The following is a 15,777-nucleotide window of genomic DNA, read 5'->3' on the forward strand; positions in this document are numbered from 1 at the left end:
TGTATTTCTTCTTGAAACGTTTTTGTTTTCTAGCTAACAGTTTGCTAAAGATATTTGGCTCTTGTCTGGCAACTGATGTAATAACTGTGAGCAAGGCCCTCAGACCATTTAACTGCAGTAATGTAGGCAGTTATGAAAAGCAGTCAGCTCAAACACTTGGAGATGCATAATAGACACAGATGTGAATGTCTTGGCTCTTCACTTGTGTTCAGCTCACCGAAACCAACTGTAAGCAGCCTCAGAGAGTCAGCAGGGGCCCACAGGGCATTTTTACATCTGGGCCACTTGCCTTAATCCAGCTCTGGCAGAGATAATTAAAGTATTGATATTAAAATGAAAAACAAGCATCCTGATTAACAACAGAACCCCAATAACACACCGCTCTGTCATGACATGAGCACAGAATATAGTACCTGAATGTGTCTCTCACTCTCCATCCTGCAGACCCACTGGTAAAAAATACACAAATTATTGGGTCTCTTTTTGCCAAACATGCCCCCACATGATGAAAATGACTTGAGCAGTACAGCTTTTCCAAGTAAATACCATTGTTTGTTCACTGGCTTCAGCACCATGAACATGCTTGCTATCACATTTTTGAGGAAAACAAGATAAATAAAACCCTACAAGAGAGTCTCTCTGATTTTCTTACAGTACTCCACTGTTTGCTCTCCAGCAAATGACAAATTACACAAGCACACATACGTCAAGTGAAGCAGCACAGGCCGTTGTGAGATGGTCCAGCAAAGGAGGAGGAACCCATTTGAGCAAGAGGCGAGTGAAGTTTATGATGATGTTGATGAATAAATGCAAGAATGAATATCTTTATGTTTATGCCAGATCATTATCCTGAAGCCTAAAACAACAACAAAAGTGTATCCACCAATTTCTTAAAGTAGCTGACAAAACAACTGCAACACATGGCAGCTTGTAAACACACATATTGACTGTATACCAGTTAAAGCTTATAGACACTTTATATTTGCTTACACATATAATCCACATAACAAAAAGCTGTAATGAAGTTATTCTTCTGCTACTTCATCATTTTTTCACAAATTTAAATTGCTTTATTTTTGGTTACAATATGACTGTATTATGAGCTGACTGGTGTGACATAATGGACTGTGTCAATAGCAGTTTTGGTGTCACTAATTGGTGCTTCTATGATTTTCCGTTCAGCTTTGAGGTCCCTTAGGGTCACGCTTGTCCTATTACTGAACACATACTTAGCTGTGAGTTTGGTGACAGTCCTGTTAACACACTTTCAGACTGAGCACAGATATTTTCTTCCAGCTTTACCAGCAGAAGCTTTTCTACCTCAGGGCCTCTTCAGGTCCGTTGGTCAGTACTCCGGGACAATGCACACACACACACACACACACACACACACACACACACACACACACACACACACACACAACACAACACACACAACACAAACAAACACACACTTTTTGTCCCTCCTCTCCTGGGCAGAGAGCTTTTTTCTCAGCAGTGAAGTCAGCCAGTGTTCAGTAGAGTTTTGGTCATGTCTGGACTGTTGGGTGTTCAACAACTGCTGCTATGTTGCTGCGCCTGCCTCTGGCTGCCCAGCATGGTCTGGGGGGCTCTGATCATCTCCCGGGACCATGTAACTGTGCAGGTACCTTCACACACAGACTCTTTTATACTATGCTCTTAATTGGAAATGACATTGTTTTATTGTTGTTGTTTAATTTTGCCAATATTCATTTTATCTGATAGTAGTTTACAGCTTAAAACCTACTCAGTTGTGCTGTCATGTTATTCCGTCTAACTTCTCCTCTTGTATGTATACATGTGACACATGCTGTAAAACTAAGTGTGTGAATGAGTGTTTTTTTCCTACAAATTAGATCATGTTATGCCAGTAGCTTTTGCTAATACCTTGTTGCTCTGCTCTGCTGTATTTGCATTTCAGGACACAAGAGGAGCTGCCAGATCACTGCAGGTATTTAGCAGAAATACTGTATTTACAGACAGACAGTCGCTTCAAGATATAGTAACAGAATTTTATCATGAAGTTGCATCGTATTCACCAATGTTTTGATCATTGTTAAATATCACTATTCTATAAGCTTAATATTTACTTTGAATGATAACAAGCTAACTTGAACTCTTCAAAGTTTGTTCATTTTTATTTGATGCATTTTTTTTATTAAGTATTCAGCTACCTTGACATGTTTCCAGTTCTCAGTACATTAATGTAGTGTTCTCATGGATTGTGTCGAAACTCTGACTAAACACCAAGTTAAACCATTGCCAATGAAGACAGAGTTGTAGTAAGGTCAACCATTTACTGTCACACCTCTTCATTAACATGCTGGAGAAAACTGTACACAAAAAACAAACCATACAAAATATTCAGCATCCGTGTTTTTAACTAAATATGACATTGCACGACCATAAACATAGATTTACATCACTGTGTGCACTTTAAGTAGAAGTTAAAATGTCTACTAGCATGTTTCCTAGCTTGTATATAAACTAATGTTTAACCACTTATCAAATATACTGTTTATCAAAACATTACTATTTATCTTTTTTTAACATCTTTATTATTAAATAAATGAACTTAAGGCATTGCTTCTATGATGCTTTTTAGCGGACGGAGGCAGATTACATTCAGAGCATGCACAACATGTCTGCCTTGCTTTTCTGAACAACCAGGGAGTTAACATGAACAGGAAATGAGCTAACAGGAAGCGACTTGGCAGGATGTGAAATCATCAGTAATCAAATATAAAAAAAAAACTTTCTTAAAGACAAATTAAACTTAAGAGAAGATGCCAAACATCTTTTTAACTGAAACAAGCACAAATAATTGTTCAAAGGAGAAATTTGTAAGAAATAAAAGAATGCCTTAGAGGCAGCACAATTAAAATGTGTGTAAAATCTAAGGGAGCCAGATAATAATAATAATAATAATAATAATAATAATAATAATAATATTATTAATAATAATAATAATAATAATAATAATAATAATTCATTTTATTTAAAGGCGCCTTTCAAAGCACTCAAGGTCACCTTACAAGGCACATATAACACAACAATAGTACATCAAACAATACAAATCAGACATTTAGTGCAAAGATAAAGAATAAATATGAATGTGACTACAAAGTGCATTAGTACAATAAATAAACAAGAATAAAGATGGCAAAGTCAGTGGGAGACAGAGTAGGCCACTCTGAATAGGTGCGTTTTCAGGCGGGATAGAAAGATGGAGACAGAGTCTGAAGTGCGAATGTCAAGTGGGAGAGAGTTCCATAGGCGGGGGGCAGATCGGCTGAAAGCTCTTGACCCCATGGTGGCTAAGTTGGCAGATGGGGCGAAGAGCTGGTTGGCAGAGGAGGATCGGAGAGTTCGAGAACGTGTGTAGATGTGAATAAGGTCAAAGAGATATGATGGTGCCAGGTTGTGAAGGATCTTGAATGTGAGGAGTAAAATCTTAAAGTCAATGCGGGATTTGATTATGGGGTGCCGTTTGTAAAGCAGCTCACGCTGAAAATAACAGCAACATTTTGTCACATTTAGCTTCAAACAATGCTTAAAAAACTGGTGTGAATTTTTGAGAGTCACTTTTTTGCACATTTACAAAAATATGTGTCAACTTAGAGATATTTTAAATATTTAAATCCAAATGTTAAATGTTAAATTTAAATGTTAAATGTAAATCTAAATGTTAAATGTAAATCTAAATGTTAAATGTAAATCTAAATGTTAAATCTAAATCTAATGTTAAATCTAAATCTAAATTTTAAATGTAAATCTAAATCTAAATGTTAAATCTAAATGTTAAATTTAAATCTAAATCTGAATGTTAAATCTAAATGTTAAATCTAAATCTAAATCTAAATCTAAATGTTAAATCTAAATCTAAATCTAAATGTTAAATCTAAATGTTTCGAGTGAAACTAAATATTTAGCTAATATTCAAATTCAAATGCCGGTAACCTGTAGCCACTACAGTCAGCCACAAGGGGGCTCACTATGACCGAGCTGTCATCCTACACACTCGGTCCTCCACCCGGTGCACTGTACTGTCGGCCATGGTCGCGCTGCAAACATGACTGAATCTGCTTTAGGTGTTGGTGGCCCTGTGGCAGTTGCTGTCGCCGATGTTCTCAGCTAACGCTGAATAAGTCATGCTTGCAGCGCGACCATGGCCGACAGTACAGTGCACCGAGTGGAGGACCGAGTGTGTAGGATGACAGCTCAGTCATAGTGAGCCCCCTTGTGGCTGACTGTAGTGGCTACAGGTCATAAGTCCGGCACCCTTCATAAAAGTGACACTAAAAACTCACAGTACTCTTCAAATAAAGTTTCTCCAACCGTGTTTGTCATTTTAGGTAGTTATTATCACGATAATCCATGTCCAAGAGTCCATTTCCCCGGATAAGATGGGGTTTATTCATTTATTATTTGCCACTATAAACACACTCTGACCTCCTCGAGCTTTTATTTTGGTACTTCCTGTTACCGGCATTTGAATTTGAATATTAGCTAAATAGTTTCACTCGAAACATTTAGATTTAACATTTAGATTTAGATTTAGATTTAACATTTAGATTTAACATTTAGATTTAAGATTTAGATTTAGATTTAACATTTAGATTTAACATTTAGATTTAGATTTAGATTTAACATTTAGATTTAGATTTAGGCCTACATTTAACATTTAGATTTAGATTTAACATTTAGATTTAGATTTAACATTTAGATTTAGATTTAACATTTAGATTTAGATTTAACATTTAGATTTAGATTAAACATTTAGATTTAGATTTAACATTTAAATTTAACATTTAACATTTGGATTTAAATATTTAAAATATTGACAAATATTTTTGTAAATGTGCAAAAAAGTGACTCTCAAAAATTCACACCAGTTTTTTAAGCATTGTTTGAAGCTAAATGTGACAAAATGTTGCTGTTATTTTCAGCGTGAGCTGCTTTACAAACGGCACCCCATATTTGATAGGGAGCCAGTGAGTTCTGGTTATGATACGAGCGGCTGCGTTGTGTACCAGTTGGAGTTTGTGGAGAGATTTCCGCGGAAGACCAAAAAGGAGAGAGTTACAGTAGTGCAGACGGGATGTGATCAGGGTGTTTACCAGGATAGCGGTGCAGGTTGGTGAAAGTGAGGGACGGAGACGATTGATGTTACGTAGATGGAAGTAGACTGAGTAACGTTATTGATGTGGGCTTCGAAAGATACTGTGTTATCCAGGATGACACCCAGGCTCTTTACTTGGGGAGATGGAGGAACAGTGGAATTGTCGATGGACATGGAGAAAGTGTTGAGTGTTGCTAAGGTTGATCTGGTACCGATGAGGAGGACCTCAGTTTTTTCAACGTTAAGTTTAAGAAAATTTAGTGAGAGCCATGATTTAATTTCCAGTAAGCAGTCAGATAGAGCTGTGGGTGGCAGAGTGGAAGTAGGCTTAGTGGAAAGATAGAGTTGGGTATCATCAGCATAACAGTGGAATTGTATGTCAAATTTCCTGAGAATGTGACCAAGAGGCAGAAGATAAATAATGAACAGGAGGGGGCCAAGGACAGAGCCCTGGGGAACACTACTAGAGAATGGAGAGGAGCCAGATCTCAGGTTCTTGATTTGAACAAACTGTGTGCGGCCGGAGAGATATGATGTAAACCAAACCAGTGGGATGTCAGTGATTCCAATGGAGGCTAATCTGTCCAGGAGGATGTCATGAGAAATGGTGTCAAAGGCTGCACTCAGGTCGAGGAGAACCAGAATGGAGAGAAGTCCAGAGTCGGATGCCATCAGGAGGTTGTTTGTGATTTCCACTAGGGCTGTCTCAGTGCTGTGGAAAGGACGGAAGCCTGACTGAAATTGTTCATAGAGGTTGTTGTCAGACAGATGGGTGTGGATCTGAGCTGCAACCGTTCTTTCTAGTATTTTGGAGAGAAATGGCAAGTTTGAGATGGGACAGAAGTTGTTCAAGTCATTTGGATCGGCGCCAGGTTTCTTGAGTGTTGGTGTTATTGCAGCGAGGAATGAATGATGTCAGTTATTAACATCGATAGGGCAGGTAGGCAGCTTTTGACCAGGTGCAACATACAGAGACTTCAAAAGAAAATGAAAAGCAAACAAACAAAGAAACGAGAAAAAGGGAAAAAGGGGGAGAGGAGGGTACATATAATGTAATCATATGTATAATTTAAGTGTGGGAAAGGAAATGGGAGGGCAAAGATGTTTGAATGTATGTGATGTAGGATGTGCTACCTGATCTAAAATGTATAGAGTCACTGTTCTTTTTTTCTTACAGAAAAGAAGTACAAATGATGGCAAGGTAAGAAAATAGTTCAGATCTTCATCAACAGTAGCTACACTATCCATGCTAAGAGCAACCATCACCCAGGTTGACTCACCCAAACAGTCATTACAACACTCCCAAAATGGAATCAGTGACATAATGTATTTTTTTAATGTTTTCTAGATGTAATAATTTTCTTTGGCACAAATCAGGGCAGCAGACTGTTGGCTGGACTACATTTGAAATGACATTCTTTTATTTTAATAGTTAAGTATTAAGTTACTGCACTGTATATGAGGGGCTTGTGATAATTGTGCATATTGTTCTGTTGCTGTTCTCATCTTTTTGTCTCTTCCTCCCTGTCACTGTGTCTCAGGTAGAGCTGTACAGTGTGACAGTGGACTGCACTGTGACGTCTCGTTTCGCTCGCACTGTCATGACTTCGAAGGCTTTGAATAAAGCAAGCGTTGCACAGGAAATCTTTTTTGAAGTGGAGCTTCCAAAGACCGCCTTCATCACCAACTTCAGCATGTCAGTCTGTCTCCACTCCTATTTCCACTTTGCCTACTTTCCTGACGAGATTTATCCCTGCTTCGCTCTCTCTCGCAGATTTTTGTCAGAGACACAGTTTATTTACTCAGTTTTTCATCCTCCATTTTTGGATCTTACAGGGAAATAGATGGTCAGGAGTATGTTGGAGAGGTGAAGGAGAAGAAACAGTATGAGAAGGCTGTTTCCTCAGGACAGACTGCTGGACTGGTCAAGTATGTCATTTAAGATGAAAAAGACCAGCCACACCACCCCCCTCACACATACTAAAGCAACATAGTGTATCTAAAGTACTAAAACTGATCCTTTTATCATCAGAGATGGTCAGTTTTGTCTGTGTTTTGATTAAAGGGCTTCTGGAAGAAAGATGGAGAAGTTTTCAGTGTCGGTCAACATTGCATCTCAAAGTAACGTGAGTTTCATTCTGACCTATGAGGAGCTCCTTCAGAGGAAACTGGGCCAGTATGAGATTCTGACCCGAGTTAAACCCAAACAACCAGTCCAGGAATTTCAGGTGAAGCCATGCACACATCCTGCGTCTTTATGATTTCCTGGTTGTGTCAGATATTTTGCTCACAAAATTAACTCACTGTTCCTCTATGTGTGTGTATGTATGTGTGTGTGTGTGTGTGTGTGTGTGTGTGTGTGTGTGTGTGTGTGTGTGTGTGTGTGTGTGTGTGTGTATGTGTGTGTGTGTGGACAAAGATTGTGGCAAACATCTTCGAGCCTCAAGGCATTGCATATGTTGATGCTCAAGCAAACTTCCTCTCCAATGATCTACTCCCCCTGGTGGAGAAAACTGTCACAGAAAAAAAGGTACATGCTACAGAAAATAAGATCTTGCATCTTTGTGTCTCTGTTTTAATTTTCAAAATGAAGGTAAAATTGGTGTGACTTTCGGTGTTCAATAAAATGAATAGAGAACAGAGAATTTAAGAAGGAAGAATGGATCAATCTGAACGTATTTATCATCTTCCTATCCACAGGCACACATCTCTTTTTCACCAACTATTTACCAGCAGAGGAAGTATCCAGGTTGTGATGAGACACTGATCGATGGAGATTTCATCATCAAGTATGATGTGAACCGTGCAAAGGACCTCGGAGACATTCAGGTCAGCAGTCAACAAATTCAGAATCACCTGAGTGTCTGCTGTCTGCATGTTTATATCAGGCTCACATATAAAATAATGCAGGATAACTTTAACCCTCTTTGTCTGGAGGTTTGGTTCAGTTAAAAATTCTGTGTAACAAAGTCAAGTGAATAATTTTTCTGGACGAGAAATGACAACAATTACAGCCTTCTTTCAGTCTTTTGTGTGTATTACTGCTCTTTGTGATCTCTTCCCTTCAGCTTGTGAACAGATACTTTGTGCACTTCTTTGCTCCACCTGACCTACCCAGAGTCCCAAAGAATGTGGTTTTTGTGATTGACAGGAGCGGTTCAATGAGTGGAATAAAGATACGCCAGGTAAGAGACCATTCAGATGTCTGCACACACGTCAACAATATATATCACTCTTCAAAGATAATGTGGTTCTTATACATTGTTGCACACATGCATGCATTTTGGCCTCTGAATTTGTAACTCTTTGTAGACCCGAGAGGCACTGTTGGCCATCCTCCAAGATATCCACGAGGAGGACCACTTTGCCCTCATCCAGTTTGATGATACCATCAGTCCTTGGAAGGAATCACTCACCAAAGCAACCAAAGAAAATGTGGCTGATGCCATGGTCTATGTCAGAGGGATAAGAGACAATGGAGGTTAATAGAAAAACATGTGACAACAGCTTTAATGCCAAATATCATCTTTATTACCTAAATGAGAGAATTAGTTTTACTAAATATTTTGTGTTTTCCTTCTAGCAACTAATATCAATGATGCTGTGTTGCGAGGTGTGAACATGATTTTGCAAGACAGACAGGAGGACAGGCTCCCAAAGGGGAGCGTTGACATGATTATTTTACTGACTGATGGAATGCCAAATACTGGTGAGCATTGTGTACTTTACACTGTACGTGGTGTGCTTATATATATATTTAACATTGAATTTGTGCCTGTTATATATGTGCTTCTGAAGGTGAGTACAGAATCCCGAAGATCCAGGAGAATGTGCGTTCTGCTATTGGCGGGAACATGTCTCTGTTCTGCCTTGGATTTGGAAATGATGTGGATTACTCCTTCCTGGATGTGATGAGCAAACAAAACAAGGGACTGGCCCGCAGAATCTATGAGGGCTCAGATGCAACTCTTCAACTCCAGGTGGAGGATTGAGGCTACACATCTTTGTGTAGCCTTTGTGCCAGTAGTTTGGTTTTCTTGAGCCCAACACAAAGATTGGGGTGTATTATCCAAAATAGGCAATATTCCTCTGGAAATGTGTAACAATTAACATATATAATTCTAATAGAATATATTTATATGGCACACAAATAAATGTATATGAACAAATGTGTAAATCTTTTACAGAGTTTCTATGATGAGGTATCCAGCCCTCTGCTTTCAGAAGTAGACTTACGTTACCCTGACAACACAGTGGACTTCGTGACCACAAAACACTTCAGCCAGTTGTTTAACGGCTCAGAGATCGTGGTGGCCGGTCGGCTGATAGACAACGACCTGGACAACTTCATGGTGGAAGTGTTCGGCCAGGGGGTGAGAAAAAGAAACATCAGAAAGTTAGAGATGGTGCTCAGGTGCAGAAAAGCTTTTTTTTCTCCAAACACTGGCCCTCGTTCAGCAATATTCTCTTAAATTTCTATTAAGAGAAAAAATAAGAGAAATCAACTCCAGATGCACCAAATGTTCTAAACCACACACTTCTGCTCTTACCAAGGTGTGCTCAATCCCATTTCTCTTACCTAAGAGAAGAGCAAAAATAAGAAAACATAATTGAATCTGAGAAATCAATGGGTACTAACAAAATAAGAACAAATCGTGGACATGGATGAAAATAAGAGGGAATTTGTTTGCATATGGTTTCTTGCATGATGCCCATTGTTTCTTCTTTTCTCTCACCGAAAGTTTGAGGAGGACTTCCAGGTGCAGGGCCAGGCCAGTGCTCTGGAGTGGGATGTGATGTACCCAGACAAGGAGTACATCTTTGGTGATTTCACAGAGCGCCTGTGGGCCTACCTCACCATCCAGCAGCTACTGGAGCTGAGGTCAGTTTAACTGATTTTACTCAAACCCTGAAATGCTCAACCTCAGATATTATTATTTCCCATTGGTCTCATGAAAATGTCCAGTGCGGTAACTGGTGTGTATTTTTTTCATTCTCACAGCAAGACTGGTACCCCTGACGAGAAAACCAACGCCACAGCCAAGGCCCTGGACATGTCACTGCAGTACAGCTTCGTTACCCCTCTCACGTCCATGGTGGTCACCAAGCCTGACACTGAGGACGGCCCAGAAAGCCCTCTCATTGCTGATAAGCTGACTGAGGGTAAGGGAGTGCAGAGAGGGTTTAAAAAGTATCGTTGGATAGGCTTTTCTTAATGTGGCATAATGGCATTGACTGCAGTCAAGTAAACCTGCAGCACATTGACCAGAAGCACTGGATACGGAATTGAACTTTTAAACACATCATTTCTCTTTACTCACTTACACCAGCAGAGACTGGAGCTCCAGTCTGAACTGTGGAATTTACAAATTTGTTTTTGTCCTTTTTTATCAGAGCAAAGACAACAGGCAGAGAGAGTAGGTAAGACAGTCTTTTATTTTAAAACCAAATGGCATATAAAATATTAAGTCTATTGCCTGTATTGCTTTTTTTTAACCTGAATTTTTTGTAACTGTATGCAGCTTATCGCTACCCATCATATGCTGCTGCCCCACCCACATATTGTGGTAAGTTGTGTCATTTTATGGCTCACCTTGTTTGGGCACAGCTAACTCAAAATCATATTTATTTAAACCATTTTGTCAATTAATGTCATTATATTGCCTGCAGTGGACGGAGATCCTCATTTCATCATAGAGCTGCCAGACAGAGATGATGCGTTGTGCTTCAACATCAACGATAGACCAGGAACCATTTTCAACCTGGTCAGAGACCCAGCATCAGGTCAGCAGAATCCTGATTAAAACCATGACTTTCTTACTGAAGATGTCTTTTTTTCACTAAACATATATACACCTTGTGGAACAGAATGTAAATGAATGTCTTCTTTATCACTTGGAAAATTTTAACTCCTCACATGTGTGCCAGTCAATCATTCCCTGCAGTGAAACAGTGAAAGGCTCAATCTCTTGTTGTTTCTTCAGGCATTTTAGTGAATGGCGAGATCATCGGGGACAAGCAAATCCCACCCGATGGTAAAATTAACACCTACTTTTGGCGTTTTGGCATCATCCACCAGAAGCTGGGTGTGAGACTGGAGGTTAGCACACAGGACATCACAGCGTTTCAGGATGGCAAACGGGTCAAGCTGCTGTGGTCTGATACAGCCTCCCTCAAAGGAGCCAAGTGAGTGGCTAAAACTACCAGATTATCATCTCCTTCAGGGAAAGACCCAAATACTTGAGAGATATGACAATATAATGTGCCCATTCATCCACTTCATCTGCCCCTTCTTTATCCTTCAGTGTGGATCTTCACTTGACCAAGGATCGTAGTCTAATGATAACTCTAAGAGGTTCTGTCAAGTTCATGATCCTGCTGCACAAAGTATGGGCGAAGCACCCATACCACCGGGACTACCTGGGTTTCTACACACTGGACAGTCACCTCCTGTCTCCCTCTGTTCACGGTCTACTAGGTACAACATGGCACACTTGTTAGAAATAGATTGCATGGTTTATTTCATTTTTATTATAATTTACAATAATGTCTCATCAGGGCAGCCAAAAAAGTAACTAATAGATCAAAGAATTTCTGTTAGAAGTTAAATATGTTGTATATTGTTGTATATTAAGTCACTCAATGGATAAAAATATCACAAGTGAATAAAAAACAGTCAAAGCACAATTCAATTAACCAGTCTAAGACATTAAAGCTGCATATATTAATTTTAGAACACTGTAGATTAAATGATTACATGTAACATGTAATGTGACTGAACCTTTTTCAGTGACAATGCCAAATATGCAATTTTATCAAAGTAAAAAAGAGTTTTTCCATTGTTAGAGAAATGTTGATATTTAGAAGATAGTTTGTCCTTGACAACAATGATTTTTAAAATTTGGTAGTTTAGTGCCCCCTTTTTTACATATTACACTGAGGTTGAGGATAACAGCAATCATCTTTATGATGATGTGCAGCTAAATGCATTTTACAGCAATTAAAGTTGCTAAACTAAAATGATCTGATCCTAACAAATATTTGCATTAATCGTTGTTCTTCATTCTGTAAATTGTATCTGTATAAACAAAGCGATACTTTAACCCAGTTTTATTCTTTTTCATAGAGAGAAATCTGCTAGGACTAGAGTAAAGTGATGAGAAAAGAAATGATTTTCAACCCCAATGGTGGGTCTTTTTCCAGGTCAGTTTTACAAGGGGATTGAATACGAGGTCTCAGACTTGCGTCCAGGTGAAGTCCTAGAGAAACCAGATGCCACCATGTTTGTGAAAGGACAGGAGCTCAATGTGACCAGGTACATCACATGCCTCAAAGTTTGCATTTATTATGTACTAAATGAATAAATGTCTGTTGCTTTGTGTTGTTTTCATTGTACTGTCCTAATCAGGTCTACATGATGTTTCTGTCTTGGTCCACAGAGGCTGGCAGAAAGACTTCAGGAGGGACGTGAAGAACGGAGAAAATGTTCCCTGCTGGTTCATTCACAGTAATGGAGCAGGCCTCATCGACGGAAAGGCTTCAGACTACATTATGTCTGGCCTTTTCAAAAGATTTTAAAGTCAGTCTTATCGCTGTTGTTCCCATGAATCACCACTCAAATTCATACAATAAAACATATTTAAAATAAAATCTGCCCACATCTTAACAGACTAAGTTCATAGCATTGTGAAGAGAATTTAAGTTTAGTCTTGGAGGTGCAACGTTGCAACGCATCCTCATCTTATGTTCGTATGATATCGTACAAAAAGTTGAGCACTATTTTTCGTATGATATCATACGAATCTAAATACATGCAGCGACACAAGTGATCAGTGCGCCTGCGCAACCAAATCTCACGGCTGTTCTTAAAATAGCCCTGAAATTGAATCTATTGATTAAAATCCAGTAATCCACAAATATTATATATTACTTTAAAAATATAAACACTATATTATTAAACATTTAACCAGGAGATATGACCCCCTTTGTGTCTTTATATGTCCCGGAAAGACTGGCTAATTCACTGACGACTTTATTTATATCCTCAACATTTCTGAACACAAAAACAAGAAAGTGTCCTGGATAATTCACCGAAATGTTGGGTGAATGTTATGACCATCAGTTTTTATTATTTCACTTTCGATTGTGAGAAATACGTTTTGTTTCTGCTGCTTTGGACATTAGCGGAAGTGGCTACTTTAGCCTACCCATGATCCTCAGCAAATGTAACTTGTTGTGAGGAATAAAAAGAGAAATAAACGTTCATGTCTCAATATTCTGCTCATAGTTGTCTACAGCATATCTCAATATTCTGCTCATAGTTGTCTACAGCATTTCCATCCATCCATCCACACACACACACACACACACACACACACCCCTATAGTCTACACAGCATCCCTACTACTACTGCGCTCCCAGAAGGGAGCCCCAGCCCTCAGCCCCCTCCCACTTTTTTTATATTTCATTGAGAAAAGAGCACCCGGCGTCACGGCAGGTGGTGAGATAGTCAAGAAAAAGTATTCCCATATTCGTTATACACAGCATGGAGCGGGTATGATTTCATAAATAGTCCTTCCTGATTTTTTCAACAATAAGGGAATGTGATACATATGCCATATTCAAAACACATATGAAGAACTGGCTCAAGAGTAATCAATCCTGCACTCACTGTTGATCTGCAATGCATGCTCGCACACATGTGTGAGCACGTGTGTGTCCTGCAAGAAGACAACAGATGCAAATTATCAGTTGTGCTAACTTTAGTGCAGTGGTTCTTAACCTTGTTGGAGGTACCGAACCCCACCAGTTTCATATGCGCATTCACCGAACCCCTCTTTAGTGAAAAATAAAATATGATTTTTTTTCAAATTCAAGACATAGATATATTTTTTTTACTGGTGCACAAAATGAGCCGTGCATGAACATCACCTTATTCAAAGAACAAAACCAACACAATGCATAAACTCACAACAAATTAGGCCTACATACCTGCAAATCAGTGTGACTTCTGCTGTTGCCTTTGAGAGACCAGTTCAGATATGCGTGGCTTCACCTTGGCAAGTGCCACTCTCATGTCATTTTCAAAAAAAATGAGGCTCTGCCGAACCCCTGAGACCGACTCACCGAACCCCTAGGGTTCGATCGAACCCAGGTTAAGAACCACTGCTTTAGTGCATTTACATGTGTATTTATTGACACCGATGTCCATTAATGTGCAATGTCCCTTTTAAGTAAAAGGACAGTACAGTTTGATGAAATGTAGGCTATGAGAGGGACAAGTGCAAAGATTAAAAGAAATGTGAAATGTAAATTTCTGCATGTGTAAGTGTAAGGTTACCCAAAACTGAAAATTATACAAAAACACTTAAAATGTAGTCAGAGAAACTGCGAAGAAAGTCAAGGTGTCAGTGAGTACAGTCTCCTTCACCATCAAAAAAGCATTCAGAAACTGGGGGAAACTCTGAAAGGGATAGGTCTGGCAGACCCAAAGCCATAACATAGTCAGAAGACAAGTTTCTGAGAGTCAACAGCTTGTGTGATAGGTGGTTCACAGGACAACAGCTTCAAGCACAGCTTCATAGCTGTCGTAGTAAGCAAGTCTCAGTTTCAACTGTGAAGAGAAGACTTGGAGTTGCAGGTTTGACAGGTTGAATTGCAGCAACAAAGCCATTGCTAAGAGTCAGAATGAGGGACTAATGAGCACATGGGCTACAGGTGAGGAGATGGGCGGGGAAAACCAGGTGCATGGTATGAGGGAGGCGGGATGTGAAATGACAGGAGAGTTAGAAACAAAACAAATCCATACAACAAAAACTAAGGGCTAGTGTTACTTAATGTAACAAAAACACCTACAATTACAGGACAAATCCTTAAAAGCAACAAGATAATAGGCATATGTTTATGTTTGGGCAGAGGGACATTAAGCACAAAGTAGCTTCATATAAAAATATTCAGCAGAATGTCAAGTTGCATTTTGTTGCTGACCATAGACATATCATGGCCTTTTAACATTTTCTTCTCATAGATTTGTTATGCTATGTTATTTTAACATACAGAGACCACGTCCTTTGGAGGCAGAGGTCTTATCCTACTAATATAATTGGAGGGATATAATTGGGATGTTGGTCCGTCTGTCCATCCGTCTGTCCTTCTGTGCGTTAACCTTTCGCCAGGGAGCCATTGCATATGGCATTTTTTCACATTTCATTTCATGTCAACTTCAATTTCTATTTCAATGTTAAATAAATAGACTGCAGTTCTACTTTTTATTTTGGACTCCGCAGCTACTGCCACCAGGAATTTTTTTTTCAGTCTGTGATGTATATGCATAGAGAAACCCTACGTATGGGGTGTGAACGACAGGTGGAAAAGATTATTTACTTTTCAGCTGAGCGCTGTGAGGACACTCAGCAGCAAATGAGACCGAAGAGATCATTGGGGACACCTGCAGCTACAGGTACTCATACTTTCCAATGAACACTTTCAGACATTTGTCTGTAACCAACATGTAGTCCCTGGTTATGTATATCTAATTTCAGACAACATTCTGACTTTAAAGGTCAACAACGAGTCATGCATGCATGCAGTTCCATTTGATACACCTCACATGCATTTCCTGCACTGCTGTTATG

General features: G+C 39.2%; 1 protein-coding gene across 1 annotated transcript; it reads left to right on the top strand.

Annotated features, from left to right (window-relative positions):
* The first annotated feature begins 1,530 nt into the window (after positions 1–1,530).
* Positions 1,531–12,813, top strand: LOC128355947 (inter-alpha-trypsin inhibitor heavy chain H3-like). The gene is made up of 22 exons (XM_053316337.1): positions 1,531–1,645; positions 1,943–1,972; positions 6,321–6,344; positions 6,685–6,839; positions 6,980–7,072; positions 7,209–7,371; positions 7,563–7,673; positions 7,844–7,972; positions 8,212–8,328; positions 8,456–8,624; positions 8,727–8,852; positions 8,942–9,123; positions 9,331–9,516; positions 9,886–10,025; positions 10,146–10,306; positions 10,538–10,564; positions 10,666–10,710; positions 10,814–10,927; positions 11,128–11,329; positions 11,449–11,621; positions 12,347–12,458; positions 12,583–12,813. Exons 1-22 carry the CDS (start codon positions 1,532–1,534, stop codon positions 12,719–12,721), a joined length of 2,712 nt encoding a protein of 903 aa, XP_053172312.1. The 5' UTR covers position 1,531; the 3' UTR covers positions 12,722–12,813.
* The last annotated feature ends 2,964 nt before the right edge of the window (positions 12,814–15,777 follow it).

This window comes from Scomber japonicus, chromosome 3 (genome assembly GCF_027409825.1).
Source record: "Scomber japonicus isolate fScoJap1 chromosome 3, fScoJap1.pri, whole genome shotgun sequence".
NCBI classification, from domain to species: Eukaryota; Metazoa; Chordata; class Actinopteri; order Scombriformes; family Scombridae; genus Scomber; species Scomber japonicus.

Excerpts from the sequence above, each read along its gene's own strand:
- LOC128355947 (XM_053316337.1), top strand. The coding sequence starts at position 1,532 with ATGTCTGGACTGTTGGGTGTTCAACAACTGCTGCTATGTTGCTGCGCC. Across the intron at positions 1,646-1,942 it reads GGGACCATGTAACTGTGCAG|GACACAAGAGGAGCTGCCAG; the intron begins GTACCTTCACAC and ends TTTGCATTTCAG. Across the intron at positions 11,330-11,448 it reads GCCTCCCTCAAAGGAGCCAA|TGTGGATCTTCACTTGACCA; the intron begins GTGAGTGGCTAA and ends TTTATCCTTCAG.